Source organism: Rhinichthys klamathensis, unplaced genomic scaffold (assembly GCF_029890125.1).
Source record: "Rhinichthys klamathensis goyatoka isolate OS25496 unplaced genomic scaffold, OSU_Roscu_1.1 h1tg000939l_1, whole genome shotgun sequence".
NCBI lineage: Eukaryota > Metazoa > Chordata > Actinopteri > Cypriniformes > Leuciscidae > Rhinichthys > Rhinichthys klamathensis.
This window is the reverse complement of record NW_026607266.1, coordinates 4,009-22,500: the sequence shown is the minus strand read 5'-3', so window position 1 is coordinate 22,500 and position 18,492 is coordinate 4,009. Positions and strand designations below refer to the sequence as shown.

At 45.6% G+C, this 18,492-nt stretch overlaps 1 protein-coding gene across 1 annotated transcript in view; it reads left to right on the top strand.

The window, feature by feature from the left end:
* ephb4b (eph receptor B4b) overlaps nt 1-13,087 on the top strand; it is a 31,389-nt gene extending 18,302 nt beyond the window's left edge. Inside the window, exons 8-17 of the mRNA XM_056244208.1 lie at nt 1-40; nt 798-897; nt 1,567-1,628; nt 4,353-4,466; nt 4,613-4,860; nt 5,095-5,310; nt 9,456-9,605; nt 10,512-10,705; nt 11,252-11,407; nt 12,947-13,087. The exon at nt 1-40 is cut by the window's left edge and continues 120 nt beyond it. Coding sequence (XP_056100183.1) covers nt 1-40; nt 798-897; nt 1,567-1,628; nt 4,353-4,466; nt 4,613-4,860; nt 5,095-5,310; nt 9,456-9,605; nt 10,512-10,705; nt 11,252-11,407; nt 12,947-13,046 — 1,380 coding nt within the window. The 3' untranslated portion in view covers nt 13,047-13,087. The remainder of the gene's footprint in view (nt 41-797; nt 898-1,566; nt 1,629-4,352; nt 4,467-4,612; nt 4,861-5,094; nt 5,311-9,455; nt 9,606-10,511; nt 10,706-11,251; nt 11,408-12,946) is intronic.
* The last annotated feature ends 5,405 nt before the right edge of the window (nt 13,088-18,492 follow it).

The following is an 18,492-nucleotide window of genomic DNA, read 5'->3' as shown; positions in this document are numbered from 1 at the left end:
CACTTCAGCACCACTGCTACTATCAGCACGCTTCCTGACGGTACACACACACACACACACACACAAACACACACACTGTCATACTCACACTCACACACACACACACACACACACAAACACACACACACACTGTCATACTCACACTCACACACACACACACACACACACTCTATCCCTCACACACAGACACACACACACACACACACTCTATCCCTCACGCACACACACACACACACACACACACACACAAACACACACACACACTGTCATACTCACACACACACACACACACTCTATCCCTCACACACAGACACACACACACACACACACTCTATCCCTCACGCACACACACACACACACACACACACACATACACACACTGTCATACTCACACTCACACACACACACACTCTATCCCTCACACACAGACACACACACACACACACACTCTATCCCACACACACACACTCTATCCCACACACACACACACACTCTATCCCACACACACACACACACACACACACACTATCCCTCACACACACACACACACTATCCCTCACGCACACACACACACACTCTATCCCTCACGCACACACACACTCTATCCCTCACACACACACACACACACACACTCTATCCCTCACGCACACACACACACACTCTATCCCTCACGCACACACACACACACTCTATCCCTCACGCACACACACACACACTCTATCCCTCACGCACACACACACACACTCTATCCCTCACGCACACACACACATCCTCATCTAACAGTGTGTGTCTCTCAGAGGAAGAGTCTCCGTCGCGGCTGATGCTCACTGGAGTGCTGGTTGCTATCGGACTGCTCATTCTCATCGCCGTGGTGATTGTTGCCGTGTTCTGCTTCAGGTGAGATATGTGATGATGTGATTGGGTGGGGGGGTTAATAACTATCATACATGCATATATCCAACTCTACCCGCTCACACACACACACACACACACATACATACACACACATTCACATTCACTTCAGTGTGACTCATCCTGTTCATAGTGAGTGTGTGTGAGAGAGAGAGAGAGAGAGAGAGAGAGAGAGAGAGAGAGAGAGAGAGAGAGAGAGAGAGAGAGAGAGAGAGAGAGAGAGAGAGAGAGAGAGAGAGAGAGAGAGAGAGAGAGAGAGAGAGAGAGAGAGAGAGAGAGAGAGAGAGAGAGAGAGAGAGAGAGAGAGAGAGCAGGATGTGTCCACCCAGTGCTGTCTCCATACAGACTCTTACTGGAACAATGAATCTAACCCCAGGAGCACACACACACACACACACACACACACACACACACACACACACACACACACACACACACACACACACACACACACACACACACAGAAGTATGTCACACACACTCATATAGAGACGAACAGCTGCAGGGTCTCTCTCACAACAGACAGAAACTCACAGGAGTCATGCGAGAGGAATCCAGTCACACACACCTCAGTGTAATCTTAGCACATATAAACACAGAATAAGATCTCGCTGGTTTAACAGTGTGTGTGTGTGTGTGTGTGTGTTTTCTCAGGCGCTCCAACAGGACCAGGGACCCAGACCCGGATAAGAGTGGCCAGTTCCTGATGGGTCCGGGTGAGTTTCTCCCACAGTCAGGTGTGTGTGTGTGTGTGCGTGTGTGTGTGTGTGTGTGTGTGTGTGCGTGTGTGTGTGTGTGTGTGTGTGTGTGTGTGTGTGTGTGTGTGTGTGTGTGTGTGATGTTACACAAACAGGTCCAGACCAGAGAAACATGTGATGTGGACGTCAGTTGTTCACTGTTGCCGGGCAACAACTGTTGATGCCAGTAAACCAACAAAATACACTGTGCTTTAACATTTACATGAACTGTATTATTATTATTTTTACTAAACTCCAAAATGTGAATGAATATTACTAATGTCTGCTGATGACACGACAGTACACAACAGAAATCATTTGAAGTGTTCGATCAAGCAGGAAAAACTCACTTTTACTACCGACTTTCATAAATATAAATAAATATAACTTTTGGTGCTCTAAGATCTGAATGGAAATATATCATCATTACACTCTCAGTAATGATGCGCAAGCCAATATCAGCCAGGTCAGTCTATGTGGTTTTTTAATATCGTGAAAATCCATAACTTCATCTAAAATTAAAATTAAAACGGAAAATATAAAAATAAAATCTAATTTATAATATTTTTAGTGCTGGGCAAGTTAACGCGTTATTATCGCGTTAACGCATTTATTAATTAATGCCGACAATTTTTTTATCGCGCGTTAACGCAGTTTTTTTTATTATTATTATTTTGAAAGTCCGTTGCTCACTGGCTCTGAATACACATAGGCCTACAGTCAAACCATGATCACAGGAGGGGTGGGATGTTGGTCAGCCAGCAAATAACCCACCCAAACCAGCAGTGGAGAGGCTTTGGCAGGTTCTCTCAGGTGAACAGAAAGGGAGACAGCGCTCCGCGAGTGAATGACAGGCGCTCTATGGATAGTAACCATGGCAACGGCTTCTGTGCGCTACGCAGCTGTAGTCTTTTTAACTTAAATTAAAATTATACATAACTTTACCTGATAGGCCTGCGTTTAGTTTAGCGGGGATGCTCTGCCATGTGAATTCCCTCCTGTTGATGTCCTGATAACTATTTAGATTCTGGAAACTCACAAACAGCGAGCCGAGGATCAGTCTCTCTTCCAATGATTTGTGCTGCGCGTCGTGTACAAAAAGTTAGACAATTCAACTTCGGCAACGCGCGGGCGCGTGCGTGAGGCGAGCATGACTGCAACAGTTTCACAGGAACGCACCCGCTTGTCGCTGCACCTGTGCTCGACCACTTCACCTCACTCTAGGCACTTCTGCGTCGGACTTACGCCGGAGCCTCTACGCTATAGACTACGCGTTGGTTTTCATTTATAAATCTGCGTCGTTGACGCGCAATTACACATGAGGTAGAGTGTGAAACCCGGGGAGCGGTTCTAGCAATCACAGCGCTTGCAGTACGCGTAGAATTGACGTTACATTTTTGGAGAGATGCACGTCAGGGTACGCGCGCTACACAGCTACGGCGTGAGTTCGAGCAGAAGTATAAATTGGGCTTTACCTCTGTTTAATGTAATCTTACGTGGGAAACCATGGCATGCCATGACCAAACCTAAGCTGCTATCAGAGAAGTAACGTTGGTCGACTTATATCTGTAGTAGTGATCATGACCCTTTGACTACATAGACTGTTTCTGCTGCTCCATGATAGAAGATACCTGTTCAGAAAAAAAAAGAAAAGAAAACTGGACTCGTTTTAACAAGCTAGATAAAAGGTAATGCCCTGGCAGTGGCAAATAGCTTTGTTTAAATATTTGATTTGATTATGTTAATGTTTAAGTTGAGATTTACAAGAAATATTTTATTGATACTGTGTAAAGGGAATACTGCTGATATAAAAGCACCTTATTTGTTTAAAGTTTTTGCAAACCACATGTTATTGCACTTTTGTAGCAGTACATTTAAATCAAAAGTGCATAATACACTACTTTAGAATTCATTATTCAATATTGCGCGTAACAATGCGATTAATCGCGATTAATCGCAAGAAATCATGCGATTAATCGCGATTAAATTTTTTAATCGTTGCCCAGCACTAAATATTTTATATAATTATATGCCAACAATGCTAAGATAACACTGGTCTATCGCCAGATATTCATTCATATTTAATTTATTATTAATTAATATTTAATTTAACTTCATCATCTTGTGAGGTTTGAACTGAAATAAAGCACAAAAAGTCGTAATTTTAGTTAATTTTAGTAATTTTATTGTGTATTTTTGTATCACTTTTATTCGTTTTTTTTATATCTTTATATTTTTTATTATTTTTTATTTTTGAATTACTTTTTATATATTTTTTATTTTTATATTTTCTGTTTTCAGTGCTATTTTAGTAATAGTTTTAGGAATTTTGGTAATGTGTGTGTCATTAGTGTCATTGAGACTATTATAGTTTTATCAATTAGTTTGATTTTTATACTTTCTATATAGTTTGTATTCATTTTCATTTCAATGTTAGTTATTGTAATAAATCAAGTTAAATGAGAAATGAGCTGAAATAAGATTCTGTTTTCATTGTATTTTTACTTAGTTTTCGTAATTCTGTGTATTTCAAGTTTTTAATACTTTAATACTTTACCTTATTTCAGTTAACATTTATTTTAATTCAAGAAATGGAAATGTATTTTTATGGTTTTAGATTTATAACCCTGGTGTGTGTATATGTGTGTGTGTGTGTGTGTGTGTGTGTCTGTACGTGTGTGTGTGTGTGTGTGTTTCTCACAGGGATTAAAGTCTACATCGATCCGTTCACATACGAGGATCCTAACGAGGCTGTGAGGGAGTTTGCCAAAGAGATTGACGTGTCGTTTGTCAAAATCGAGGAAGTGATCGGCGCTGGTGAGAACCGTGTGTGTGTGTGTGCGCAGGTGTGGCGCGAGTCTCATGTTCCCAGTGTGAACAGCAGTAATGCAGAACACACACCTGATGAAAGCTCGTCTCGAGTTCCTCCATTGTGCCGTGTGAACGTGATCTCCTCTGCGCAGGGGAGTTCGGCGAGGTGTGCCGGGGCCGGCTGAGGGTCCCGGGCAGGAAGGAGAGCTGCGTGGCCATCAAGACCCTGAAGGGCGGATACACGGATAAGCAGAGGCGGGACTTCCTGTCCGAGGCCTCCATCATGGGCCAGTTCCAGCACCCCAACATCATCCACCTGGAGGGAGTGATCACCGCCTCCTGCCCCGTCATGATCCTCACCGAGTACATGGAGAACGGGGCGCTCGACTCCTTCCTGCGGGTGAGTGTGTGTGTATCTGTCTGTCTGTCTGTCTGTCTGTCTCTCTCTCTCTCTCTCCTGTCTCACCCTCTCTCTCTCTCTCTCTCTCTCTCCCCTCTCTCTCTCTCTCTCTCTCTCTCTCTCTCTCTCTCTCTCTCTCTCCCTCTCTCTCTCTCTCTCTCTCTCTCTCTCTCTCTCTCTCTCTCTCTCTCTCTCTCTCTCTCTCTCTCTCTCCCTCTCTCTCTCTCTGCTCAGCTGAATGATGGCCAGTTCACTGGGATCCAGCTGGTAGGGATGCTGCGTGGGATCGCCTCAGGGATGAAGTATCTCTCGGAGATGAGCTTCGTGCACCGGGATCTGGCGGCCCGGAACATCCTGGTGAACAGTAACCTGGTGTGCAAGGTGTCGGACTTCGGCCTGTCCCGCTTCCTGACGGAGAACTCCTCCGACCCTACCTACACCAGCTCTCTGGTGAGCACACACACACACACACACACCAGCTCTCTGGTGAGCACACACACACACACACACACACACCAGCTCTCTGGTGAGCACACACACACACACACACACACACACACACCAGCTCTCTGGTGAGCACACACACACACACCAGCTCTCTGGTGAGCACACACACACACACACACACACACACACACACCAGCTCTCTGGTGAGCACACACACACACACACACACCAGCTCTCTGGTGAGCACACACACACACACACACACACACACACCAGCTCTCTGGTGAGCACACACACACACACCAGCTCTCTGGTGAGCACACACACACACACACACACACACACACACACACACACACACACACACCAGCTCTCTGGTGAGCACACACACACACACACACACCAGCTCTCTGGTGAGCACACACACACACACACACACACACCAGCTCTCTGGTGAACACACACACACACACCTACACCAGCTCTCTGGTGAACACACACACACACACCAGCTCTCTGGTGAGCACACACACACACACACACACACACACACCAGCTCTCTGGTGAACACACACACACACCACGCACACACACACACACACACACACACACACACACACACACACACACACACACACACACACCAGCTCTCTGGTGAGCACACACACACACACACACACCAGCTCTCTGGTGAGCACACACACACACACACACACGATTTGTTTGTTGATCTGTGATGATGCGTCTGTGGTGATGCGTCTGTGGTGATGCGTCGGTGATGATGCGTCGGTGATGATGCGTCAGTGATGATGCGTCTGTGGTGATGCGTCTGTGGTGATGCGTCGGTGATGATGCGTCTGTGGTGATGCGTCTGTGGTGATGCGTCGGTCGTGATGCGTCTGTGATGATGCGTCTGTGATGATGCGTCTGTGGTGATGCGTCTGTGGTGATGCGTCTGTGATGATGCGTCTGTGGTGATGCGTCTGTGATGATGCGTCTGTGGTGATGCGTCTGTGGTGATGCGTCTGTGATGATGCGTCTGTGGTAATGCGTCTGTGGTGATGCGTCTGTGATGATGCGTCTGTGGTGATGCGTCTGTGGTGATGCGTCTGTGGTGATGCGTCTGTGGTGATGCGTCTGTGATGATGCGTCTGTGGTGATGCGTCTGTGGTGATGCGTCTGTGATGATGCGTCTGTGGTAATGCGTCTGTGGTGATGCGTCTGTGGTGATGCGTCTGTGATGATGCGTCTGTGGTGATGCGTCTGTGGTGATGCGTCTGTGATGATGCGTCTGTGGTGATGCGTCTGTGGTGATGCGTCTGTGATGATGCGTCTGTGGTAATGCGTCTGTGGTGATGCGTCTGTGATGATGCGTCTGTGGTGATGCGTCTGTGGTGATGCGTCTGTGATGATGCGTCTGTGGTGATGCGTCTGTGGTGATGCGTCTGTGATGATGCGTCTGTGGTGATGCGTCTGTGATGATGCGTCTGTGGTGATGCGTCTGTGGTGATGCGTCTGTGATGATGCGTCGGTCGTGATGCGTCTGTGATGATGCGTCGGTGATGATGCGTCTGTGATGATGCGTCTGTGATGATGCGTCGGTGATGATGCGTCTGTGGTGATGCGTCTGTGATGATGCGTCTGTGATGATGCGTCGGTGATGATGCGTCTGTGGTAATGCGTCTGTGATGATGCGTCGGTGGTGATGCGTCGGTGATGATGCGTCTGTGGTGATGCGTCTGTGATGATGCGTCTGTGATGATGCGTCTGTGGTGATGCGTCTGTGGTGATGCGTCTGTGATGATGCGTCTGTGGTGATGCGTCGGTGATGATGCGTCGGTGATGATGCGTCTGTGGTGATGCGTCGGTGATGATGCGTCTGTGGTAATGCGTCTGTGATGATGCGTCTGTGGTAATGCGTCTGTGATGATGCGTCTGTGGTAATGCGTCTGTGATGATGCGTCTGTGATGATGCGTCTGTGGTGATGCGTCTGTGATGATGCGTCTGTGGTAATGCGTCTGTGATGATGCGTCTGTGGTGATGCGTCTGTGGTGATGCGTCTGTGGTGATGCGTCTGTGGTAATGCGTCTGTGATGATGCGTCTGTGGTAATGCATCTGTGATGATGCGTCTGTGGTAATGCGTCTGTGATGATGCGTCTGTGGTGATGCGTCTGTGGTGATGCGTCTGTGATGATGCGTCTGTGGTGATGCGTCTGTGGTGATGCGTCTGTGATGATGCGTCGGTCGTGATGCGTCTGTGATGATGCGTCGGTGATGATGCGTCTGTGATGATGCGTCTGTGATGATGCGTCTGTGATGATGCGTCTGTGGTGATGCGTCTGTGATGATGCGTCTGTGGTGATGCGTCTGTGGTGATGCGTCTGTGATGATGCGTCTGTGGTGATGCGTCTGTGGTGATGCGTCTGTGGTGATGCGTCTGTGGTGATGCGTCTGTGGTGATGCGTCTGTGGTGATGCGTCTGTGGTGATGCGTCTGTGATGATGCGTCTGTGGTGATGCGTCTGTGGTGATGCGTCTGTGGTGATGCGTCTGTGGTAATGCGTCTGTGATGATGCGTCTGTGATGATGCATCTGTGGTAATGCGTCTGTGATGATGCGTCTGTGGTGATGCGTCTGTGATGATGCGTCTGTGATGATGCGTCTGTGGTGATGCGTCTGTGATGATGCGTCTGTGGTAATGCGTCTGTGATGATGCGTCTGTGATGATGCGTCTGTGGTGATGCGTCTGTGGTGATGCGTCTGTGGTGATGCGTCTGTGGTAATGCGTCTGTGATGATGCGTCTGTGGTAATGCATCTGTGATGATGCGTCTGTGGTAATGCGTCTGTGATGATGCGTCTGTGGTGATGCGTCTGTGGTAATGCGTCTGTGGTAATGCGTCTGTGGTGATGCGTCTGTGGTGATGCGTCTGTGATGATGCGTCTATGGTGATGCGTCTGTGATGATGCGTCTGTGGTGATGCGTCTGTGGTGATGCGTCTGTGGTGATGCGTCTGTGATGATGCGTCTGTGGTGATGCGTCTGTGGTGATGCGTCTGTGGTGATGCGTCTGTGGTAATGCGTCTGTGATGATGCGTCTGTGATGATGCGTCTGTGGTAATGCGTCTGTGATGATGCGTCTGTGGTGATGCGTCTGTGATGATGCGTCTGTGATGATGCGTCTGTGGTGATGCGTCTGTGATGATGCGTCTGTGATGATGCGTCTGTGATGATGCGTCTGTGGTGATGCTTCTGTGGTGATGCGTCTGTGGTGATGCGTCTGTGGTGATGCGTCTGTGATGATGCGTCTGTGGTAATGCATCTGTGATGATGCGTCTGTGGTGATGCGTCTGTGATGATGCGTCTGTGGTGATGCGTCTGTGGTAATGCGTCTGTGGTGATGCGTCTGTGGTGATGCGTCTGTGGTGATGCGTCTGTGGTAATGCGTCTGTGATGATGCGTCTATGGTGATGCGTCTGTGATGATGCGTCTGTGGTGATGCGTCGGTGATGATGCGTCGGTGATGATGCGTCTGTGGTGATGCGTCTGTGGTGATGCGTCTGTGGTGATGCATCTGTGATGATGCGTCTGTGGTGATGCGTCTGTGATGATGCGTCTGTGGTGATGCGTCTGTGGTGATGCGTCTGTGATGATGCGTCTGTGATGATGCGTCTGTGGTGATGCGTCTGTGATGATGCGTCTGTGGTAATGCGTCTGTGATGATGCGTCTGTGATGATGCGTCTGTGGTGATGCGTCTGTGGTGATGCGTCTGTGGTGATGCGTCTGTGGTAATGCGTCTGTGATGATGCGTCTGTGGTGATGCGTCTGTGGTAATGCGTCTGTGATGATGCGTCTGTGATGATGCGTCTGTGGTGATGCGTCTGTGGTAATGCGTCTGTGATGATGCGTCTGTGGTGATGCGTCTGTGGTAATGCGTCTGTGATGATGCGTCTGTGGTGATGCGTCTGTGGTGATGCGTCTGTGGTGATGCGTCTGTGGTAATGCGTCTGTGATGATGCGTCTGTGGTGATGCGTCTGTGGTGATGCGTCTGTGGTGATGCGTCTGTGGTGATGCGTCTGTGGTGATGCGTCTGTGGTGATGCGTCGGTGATGATGCGTCTGTGATGAAGACTCTCTGTGTTCCTCAGGGCGGGAAGATCCCCATCCGCTGGACGGCTCCTGAAGCCATCGCCTTCCGCAAGTTCACGTCCGCGTCAGACGTGTGGAGCTACGGCATCGTCATGTGGGAGGTGATGTCGTTCGGAGAGAGACCCTACTGGGACATGAGCAACCAGGACGTGAGTCACACACACACACACACTCTCACACACAGTCACACACACGTAGTGCTCATTCTGTTAGATATTTTTACATTTAGTCCTAGTCCTGTGTCCAATTTTTTAAAATAATATTTAGTCAACCTTGCCCTGTTTACATCCAGTGAAGGTTTAGTCGACTCGAAGCCTGGGCAGTCTAGTCTACTTTAGTCAATGAAAACTGTCATATGTTCGTCAGGCTGCATCATGGTTACATCTATAATAGGCTAACGATTATCTTGCTTAAAATTATAATCAAACATTGGGTAGGAAACGTGTTCTTTTAACAGAAAAGCTTGTCTTTTTCCGTCAGCGATATTGCATGTTGATATAGTCAGTTATCATTTAATGGCGTTTGTGTCGTATTCTTCGTCATAGATTTCGTTAGCGAAATGAACACACGGTTTACTCAACATTTGTAGTTTTCATTTTGTTTTTTGATGTTTATGATGTCGCTTCACACACATTTTTAAAGATAATGATTTAGTAAATTAACGGATTCCACAAGTTTTTTTCTTGATATTTTATTTCCGGTCACGCTCACTGATTTAGCTGTGCATATTTCCAGAATTTTGTGGAAAAATGTGCGATGTTTATAGTCGTGATCATCGTGATTTTTAGATTGCTGTTCACCCTGTTTAATTAAAATAATCTGATATATATAATAATTATGTATAATTATCGAAATTATCCCTCCCCATTGCACATCAGGTTTATTGGCTAAATGTACAGGCTTTCAGCGGCTTGCAGGGAACACATCAAACACAAGTACTCAACACAACAAACACACTTTGTATTAGTTTTGCATGGACATTATTGTTCAAGCACTGTTAGTTTGGAGAGCGTCTCCCCGAGAGGTGAATGCTGAAGGTGTGTGATGTTGTGCAGGTGATCAACGCCATCGAGCAGGACTACCGGCTCCCCGCTCCCCCAGAATGCCCTGCTTCTCTGCACCAGCTGATGCTGGACTGCTGGCAGAAGGAGAGATCGTCTCGCCCGCGCTTCTGTGCCATCGTGTCTGCACTCGACCGGCTGATCCGACACCCAGCCTCTCTCAAGATCACCGCGCGCATCCCCGACGGGTGAGTGTGTGCGCGTGTGTGTGTGTATGTGAGAGTGTGTGTGTGTGTGTGTGTGAGAGTGTGTGTGTGTGTGAGTGTGTGTGTATGTGTGTGAGAGTGTGTGTGTGAGTGTGTGTGTGTGTGTGTGTGTGTGTGTGTGTGTGTGTGTGTGTGTGTGTGTGTGTGTGTGTGTGTGTGTGTGTGTGTGTGTGTGTGTGTGTGTGTGTGTGTGTGTGTGTGTGTGTGTGAGAGAGTGTGACAGGAAGTGTTTGGGTGGGAGGCTGAAATGGAAGTTAATCACCTTCACTGCTGCATCCTGCACTTTCCATTCTAAATCATCCGTACACACGATGTTCCTTTACTTCACACACTCATGTGTAACGTGTGTCTCTCTCACTCTCTCACACACACACACACACACACACACACTCATGTGTAACGTGTCTCTCTCTCTCTCTCTCTCACACACACACACACACACACTCATGTGTACCGTGTGTCTCTCTCTCTCTCTCTCACACACACACACACACACACACACTCATGTGTAACGTGTCTCTCTCTCAGGCTGTCTCACCCTCTGCTGGATCTGCGTGCTCCTCCTCTCTCTCTCTGCAGTTCAGTGGGCGAGTGGCTCCGGGCCATAAAGATGGAGAGATACGAGTCGGGGTTCCTGCAGGCCGGATTCACCTCCATCGAGCTCATCTCAGACATCTGCACCGAGTGAGTCTCACACACACACACACACACACACTCACTCACTCACTCACTCACACTGACACATTCACACACACACACACTCACTGACACACACTCACTCACTCACTCACACACACACTCACTCACTCACTCACACACTCACTCACTCACTCACTCACTCACTCACTCACTCACACACTCACACACTCACTCACTCACTCACTCACTCACACTGACACATTCACACACACACACACTCACTGACACACACACTCACTCACTCACTCACACACACACTCACTCACTCACTCACACACTCACTCACACACTCACACACTCACACACTCACACACTCACTCACTCACTCACTCACACACTCACTCACTCACTCACACACTCACACACTCACTCACTCACTCACTCACTCACACACTCACACACTCACTCACACACTCACACACTCACTCACTCACTCACACACTCACTCACTCACTCACACACTCACACACTCACTCACTCACACACTCACACACTCACACACTCACTCACTCACTCACTCACTCACTCACTCACTCACACACTCACACACTCACACACTCACTCACTCACTCACTCACTCACTCACTCACTCACACACTCACACACTCACTCACTCACACACTCACTCACTCACTCACTCACACACTCACACACTCGCGTGCAACGACAGAGAACACGCACATCATACTTCCGCAAAATTCCCTCTGGTGTCTTCAGAATGTGTGTGTTTGAAATTTCAGCTCAAATTACCAGATCATTTATTATAGCTTGTCAAATTTGCCCCTTTTTGGCTGTAAGCAAAAACACGTTGTTTTTGTGTGTGTCCCTTTAAATGCAAATGAGCTTTAGCCCCGCCTCCGTTCAGAAGAGGGCGGAGCTTCAGAGACTCCGGCAATAACAACACAGGCCGATCTTACTGATCCAGAATCAGGAGTAACAGCAGCGAGTGCAGCCTTACGGAGAGACTCAGGGAGAGCTTCACTTTTACACGTTTCTGAATGTTAGCGGAGACATTTCTGTAGTTGTTGTGGAGTTACACTGATCATCTCCTCATCATGTTGAACTCTTCCACAAGTGTCCACAGTTCCTGAGGTGTTTATAAGACAGCGCTGACATGTTCTGGTCAATAGTGTTTCAGTGTCGTCTATGCTCGACCACAGAACAGTTTCAGGCTTTGCTGGATCTTCTCCAGTGCGTTAGAACTGGTCTCTGTTGGCGCTCGCCGAACCCAATGAAACCCAATGGTGTGTGTGAACGTGCAGATTAAGGGCCGGGAATATTATAATAAGATCCTCTTCATACGCCAGAAGGAGCGAAATCTGATCGGCTTATTTTAGACATGCTCTCAGAGAAAGACTCTCCAGAACACAGTTACTGGGTTTCAGTTTACACGTGTCGGTAGAAGCGCCGGATTGCAGCACTTACACACAGATTTTCATGATATGTCCCCTTTAATATTACAATTAAACTAAACATATGAACTTAATTTAAAATATGAACAAAATCAATGTGTCGTTTGTTCAGGGATCTTCTGCGGATCGGCGTGACTCTAGCGGGGCACCAGAAGAAGATCCTGTCCAGCGCCCAAACGCTCCGGATCCACAGCGGATCTCTGCGATACTGACCCTTCCCAGCATCCCCTGCTTCTGCTCTTACGGACCAGTCCGTCCAATCACTGTGGAGCGTCACAGCACCAGCCAATCAGAGAGAGTCTCTGGGTCTCATTCTCTTAGTTTGACACGGACTGATGTGTGTCTCCTCTCATGAAGAGAGTTACTTCTACAGGAAACACGGGACGTTGGAATATGACGTGTCACTGTTGCCGTGCATTATGGGAGTTTAATCGGATCTTCACATTGAAGGTTCATTATAATTATTATTTTTATTATAATGTGAGATTATTTTGTAATTATTTTGTACGTATCAAAACAGCACAAATAATGAACGAATGTTTGTTTAGCCAAAGAACTGTGGGAGCTGTCAATCAAACTGATTGTAAACCGTGTGACCAATCACATTAAAGACTCGTGCTGGCCCCTCCCACCGAGAGCTTGTCACGTCTGTTTTGTTGGGTTTATCTCCGCATTATTACAGGCTCTCGAAGACGATCCTCATCAGAAACTCTGAAGTGTTTTGTTGTTACAATGAAACATCTTTAATAAACAGACCAACACTCTTAAAAAGAGCTTGTATGATAATAACACCAGTGTTCAGTTATCATGAACTAAAATTGTAGAACATTTAATTACTGAAATAAAAAAAGAAACTTAAGCTTCCAAGGCAACATTTTTACATATTTTTCATTAAGTTTATACTTAATAAACTTAAAAACTGTATAGAAATATGATAAAAACTAATAAAAATGACAAAAAAACACCTGAATTACTAAAACTTTAAAATTACAATGAGAACAGAAAATGTGAACTAGAAAGCTAATTTAACCGCCTGGTGCTACTATATTATATTTATTTATTAGTTATGATGTGTGTGTGTAGACATCTGTGATGGAGTGCACACATGTGAACGAGCGTGTGTGTGTGTGTGTGTGTGTGAGTGCGTGTCTGTGTGTGTGTGTGTGTGTGTGTGTGTGTGTGTGTGTGTGTGTGTGTGTGTTTTTGTGTGGGTTGAGTGAGGCGTGTCAGTCAGTCTCTGTTCACACTACTAAACTCTTCATCATTTGATAAGACACACACAGTTTGTGTGTAATTCAGGATAATCAGATTGTGAAAGGTGTGTGTGTGTGTGTGTGTTTGTACGGGTCTGATAAGTGACGTGTGTGTCTTCTAGAGAACTGAATAACAGTTACAGAGACATTTAGGACGTATGGACAGGTTTTAAAGTCGTGAAGTAGCGACAGATCTTTTCTTCTGTGTTGTGTTTAATATCCGAGTGAAACGGATTATTGTAAAAGAACAAATTGAATCAAAACAATTTTGTTAAATTATTTATGTCTTCTTGAAATTTTGACTGTTTCTCATTTAGGGTCATGGATGTGCATGCAAATTTTTTACATGCATGTGTTTTGGAAAGGTGGTATAAATTTTGTTTAAACTGATTGTGTTTGGGGTCAAATTAAGCCACATTGGTTTCCATGCAATTCACCAAAATGAACACTTCGAAAAACGGCCAGTCAGAAAACCTTTATAGTAGCTTGTCAAAACTAAAATATGAAGTGCACAAGAACTTATGAAATGTAAGACTCTTATTTTTTTGTATTTGTTTCGCCATCTATTCAAGTTTCAAAAGTGTTGCAGAAGTGAAAGCACTTCAAACAATGAAAGTGTAAAACAGAAGTTTAAGTTTACTGTAAAGCAAATGTACATTTACATTTAATCATTTAGCAGACGCTTTTATCCAAAGCGACTTACACATAAGGAGAGCAATATAAGCAAATATCTCAGGCAGGCTGAAACACGAGCAGCTCCCGTCTGATCATCCGGCCGGAATGAGAGGTAGAGTTGTGTCATCAGCATAACAGTGATGGGAAAAGACATGTTTCTGAATGACAGATCCTAGTGATGACATGTAGATGTAGAAGAGAAGCGGTCCCAGCACTGAGCCCTGAGGCACTCCAGTAGCTAGATGATAACAGTGATGGGATAAACCATGTTTCTGAGTGACAGGTCCTAGTGATGACATGTAGATGGAGAAGAGAAGCGGTCCCAGCACTGAGCCCTGAGGCACTCCAGTAGCTAGATGATAACAGTGATGGGATAAACCATGTTTCTGAGTGACAGATCCTAGTGATGACATGTAGATGGAGAAGAGAAGCGGTCCCAGCACTGAGCCCTGAGGCACTCCAGTAGCTAGATGATAACAGTGATGGGAGAAACCATGTTTCTGAATGACAGATCCTAGTGATGACATGTAGATGTAGAAGAGAAGCGGTCCCAGCACTGAGCCCTGAGGCACTCCAGTAGCTAGATGATAACAGTGATGGGATAAACCATGTTTCTGAGTGACAGATCCTAGTGATGACATGTAGATGTAGAAGAGAAGCGGTCCCAGCACTGAGCCCTGAGGCACTCCAGTAGCTAGATGATAACAGTGATGGGAGAAACCATGTTTCTGAATGACAGATCCTAGTGATGACATGTAGATGGAGAAGAGAAGCGGTCCCAGCACTGAGCCCTGAGGCACTCCAGTAGCTAGATGATAACAGTGATGGGAGAAACCATGTTTCTGAATGACAGATCCTAGTGATGACATGTAGATGTAGAAGAGAAGCGGTCCCAGCACTGAGCCCTGAGGCACTCCAGTAGCTAGATGATAACAGTGATGGGAGAAACCATGTTTCTGAATGACAGATCCTAGTGATGACATGTAGATGGAGAAGAGAAGCGGTCCCAGCACTGAGCCCTGAGGCACTCCAGTTGCTAGATGTTCGTCTTAGACACCTCACTTCTCCACAAAACCCTGAAGGACCTACTGACAGATCCTGCAAAACATGCTGAACTAAACATTTTTATTTTACATAAAATACATATTTAACTAAATAAAAAGGCCTCTAAAATTGCTAGAAAATCAAAGCCATATGTTTAAGCAAGTTCTGTTCCAAGTTTAAAGTTACAATGACTAAAATTCATGGTAACGCAATCTGAATGAAAAAAGGCAATAAAAAAGCAGGACACTTAGAGTTAACAGGCTATATTTCTCACATATTATATTTTTTAATCTCTGACAAGCTACAATAGACGTTTGCTTTCTTTTTTAAAAAGATAAATCTAATGTTTTTCATTGGCAAAATGCATGGAAACCAAAGGGGGTCAATTTGACCCGCAACACAAACGGAGTAACCAGATTATCAACCCAACGAAGGGTTTTAAAGGGGATTCCAATCATCAGCCATATGGAACTGAAACACTGGCAGTTGTGAGTGATTTATCATACAGGTCTTACAGGAAGTGCTTGGTTTTCGGTGAATTACAAACAGACATCATGTTTCTATCAATGTTTGATTGACAGCCGTACAGCAGCAGATGGAAGCGAATCCGATGACGTCAGTGTGAACTGAATGCTGAAGTAAGTTCTCTTCTTTAACCAGTGACAGATGGGAAAATGAAGACTGAATGGATGTTCCTGCCTCTTTCAATCCCACGTTAAATAATTCTTAATTTCTAAATAAGGGATAAGAGGAATATAAATACACCAGAGCGAACATAAAACATCCCATCATGCTGTGAGATACAGTTACAGTCCGTCTGTAGTGTTTATGTTCTCAGATTATTTTTTAATATCAGTCGGATGTTCTGACACTTCGGGTTTATATTACAGAGTCAGAAAGAAACAAAGTCGAGGTTTGATTATTGTACAGTGTTTAAATTCATGATGGATTTTGATGTGTGTTTGTGTGTCTTGGAGACTCGCGTCTCGTTCTGTGATGATGATAAAAATTCCGTTGATCTGAGCTCATCTGATCTGTGAATCAAATTCCCTTCTATTATTTTAGGGCACGCATGTATATTGTGCATCCGCTGCAACACTGTGTGTGTGTGTATATGTGTGTGTGTGAGTGAGAGAATGTAAATGGATGAGCGTATGGAAAGATTGGAGAGACAGAGCGGCAGAGAGACGGACACATGGAGGTCTGCAGTGGTAATTGAAAACTGCTGTTGAAACCACAAAGTCGTGTTTGACATGAAGAGAGACTGTTTGAACCGTGACTCTGTGTGTGTGTGTGTGTGTGTGTGTGTGTGTGTGTGTGTGTGTGTGACTGAGAGAGAGAGAGGGATTCCATTCTCCTCACTCCCCACTTGACCTCCGACCTCGACTGCCTGTGAAACCCTTCGGTTTCACACCCCACAGTGTGTGTGTGTGTGTGTGTGTGTGTGTGTGTGTGTGTGTGTGTTTCTGGAGCGTGTCAGAATCAATCACACATAGTTCTCTTAAACAGATCTGACAGTCACGCAATGCAGCAAACACACACACACACACACTCACAAAAACATTTCTTCCTCTTCAGTAGGTCTGGAACACACACGCACACGCTGTCGTTGGTCAGTTAACCTCACAGTCATTGGTTAACAGCTGTCAGGGTCGGGTTAGTTAACCCTAGAGGTCGTGACCTCTGATGTCACTGCAGCAGACAGTGTGGAAGAATCTCTGTCACTCATAACTCACAATAAACAGATGGTACAATAAATTCTATCCGGTCATCTAGAATGCCATCAGTTGGATTGTAACTACATGTCAGCTTATTCTAACCCTACCAGTTTACATATTCTCCACTAACACTCTAACAAGAGTTAGCAGACATGTAGGTGCAACGTTACTCAAGTCAACAGAATGTGTTAAAGAGACCATCAAAATAAAGTGAAACCCACATGTCAAGTACTGAGTACTAGCATAAGAAAGGCAGAAGTTTTCAATACAAATATTTAGTTTATTGAAATGATACATTTTTTTAATCAATGATGTCGTCAGTAACGCAAGTGTTGAGTGAGGATCGAAAGCTGTGCTGTGCTGTTTAAACAAAGACTTGTCCAGAAAGACTGTGGAAATCTAAAGGTCAGTGCTAATCACCATCTCTTATGAAATATTTATGATAAATATAATATGTTAATTGACATTAACACCCACCAATCCGCCAAATGCGGGTGTATTTCAGCAGTGGCGTGTAACGCAGTCACTCCTACGAGCCACTTTGGCGGGCTCAATTTTTTTATAATATACATTTCCAATTGTAGTCTTTTAAAAAGGCATCTGAAATAATAAACTAAGTGGTTTACTGGGGAAGTCCTGAAAGGGTTAGTTCACCCAAAAATGAAAATGATGTCATTAATGACTCTCCCTCATGTCGACCCAAGCCCGTAAGACCTCCGTTCATCTTCGGGACACAGTTTAAGATATTTTAGATTTAGTCCGAGAGCTTTCTGTCCCTCCTGTCCCTTTCGATGCTTCAAAACACTCTAACTAATCCACTGATGTCACATGGACTACTTTGATGATGTCTTTATTTCCTTTCTGGACAAGGACAGTATACCGTACACACATTTCCAATTGAGGGACAGAAAGCTCTCGGACTAAATCTAAAATATCTTAAACTGTGTTCCGAAGATGAACGGAGGTCT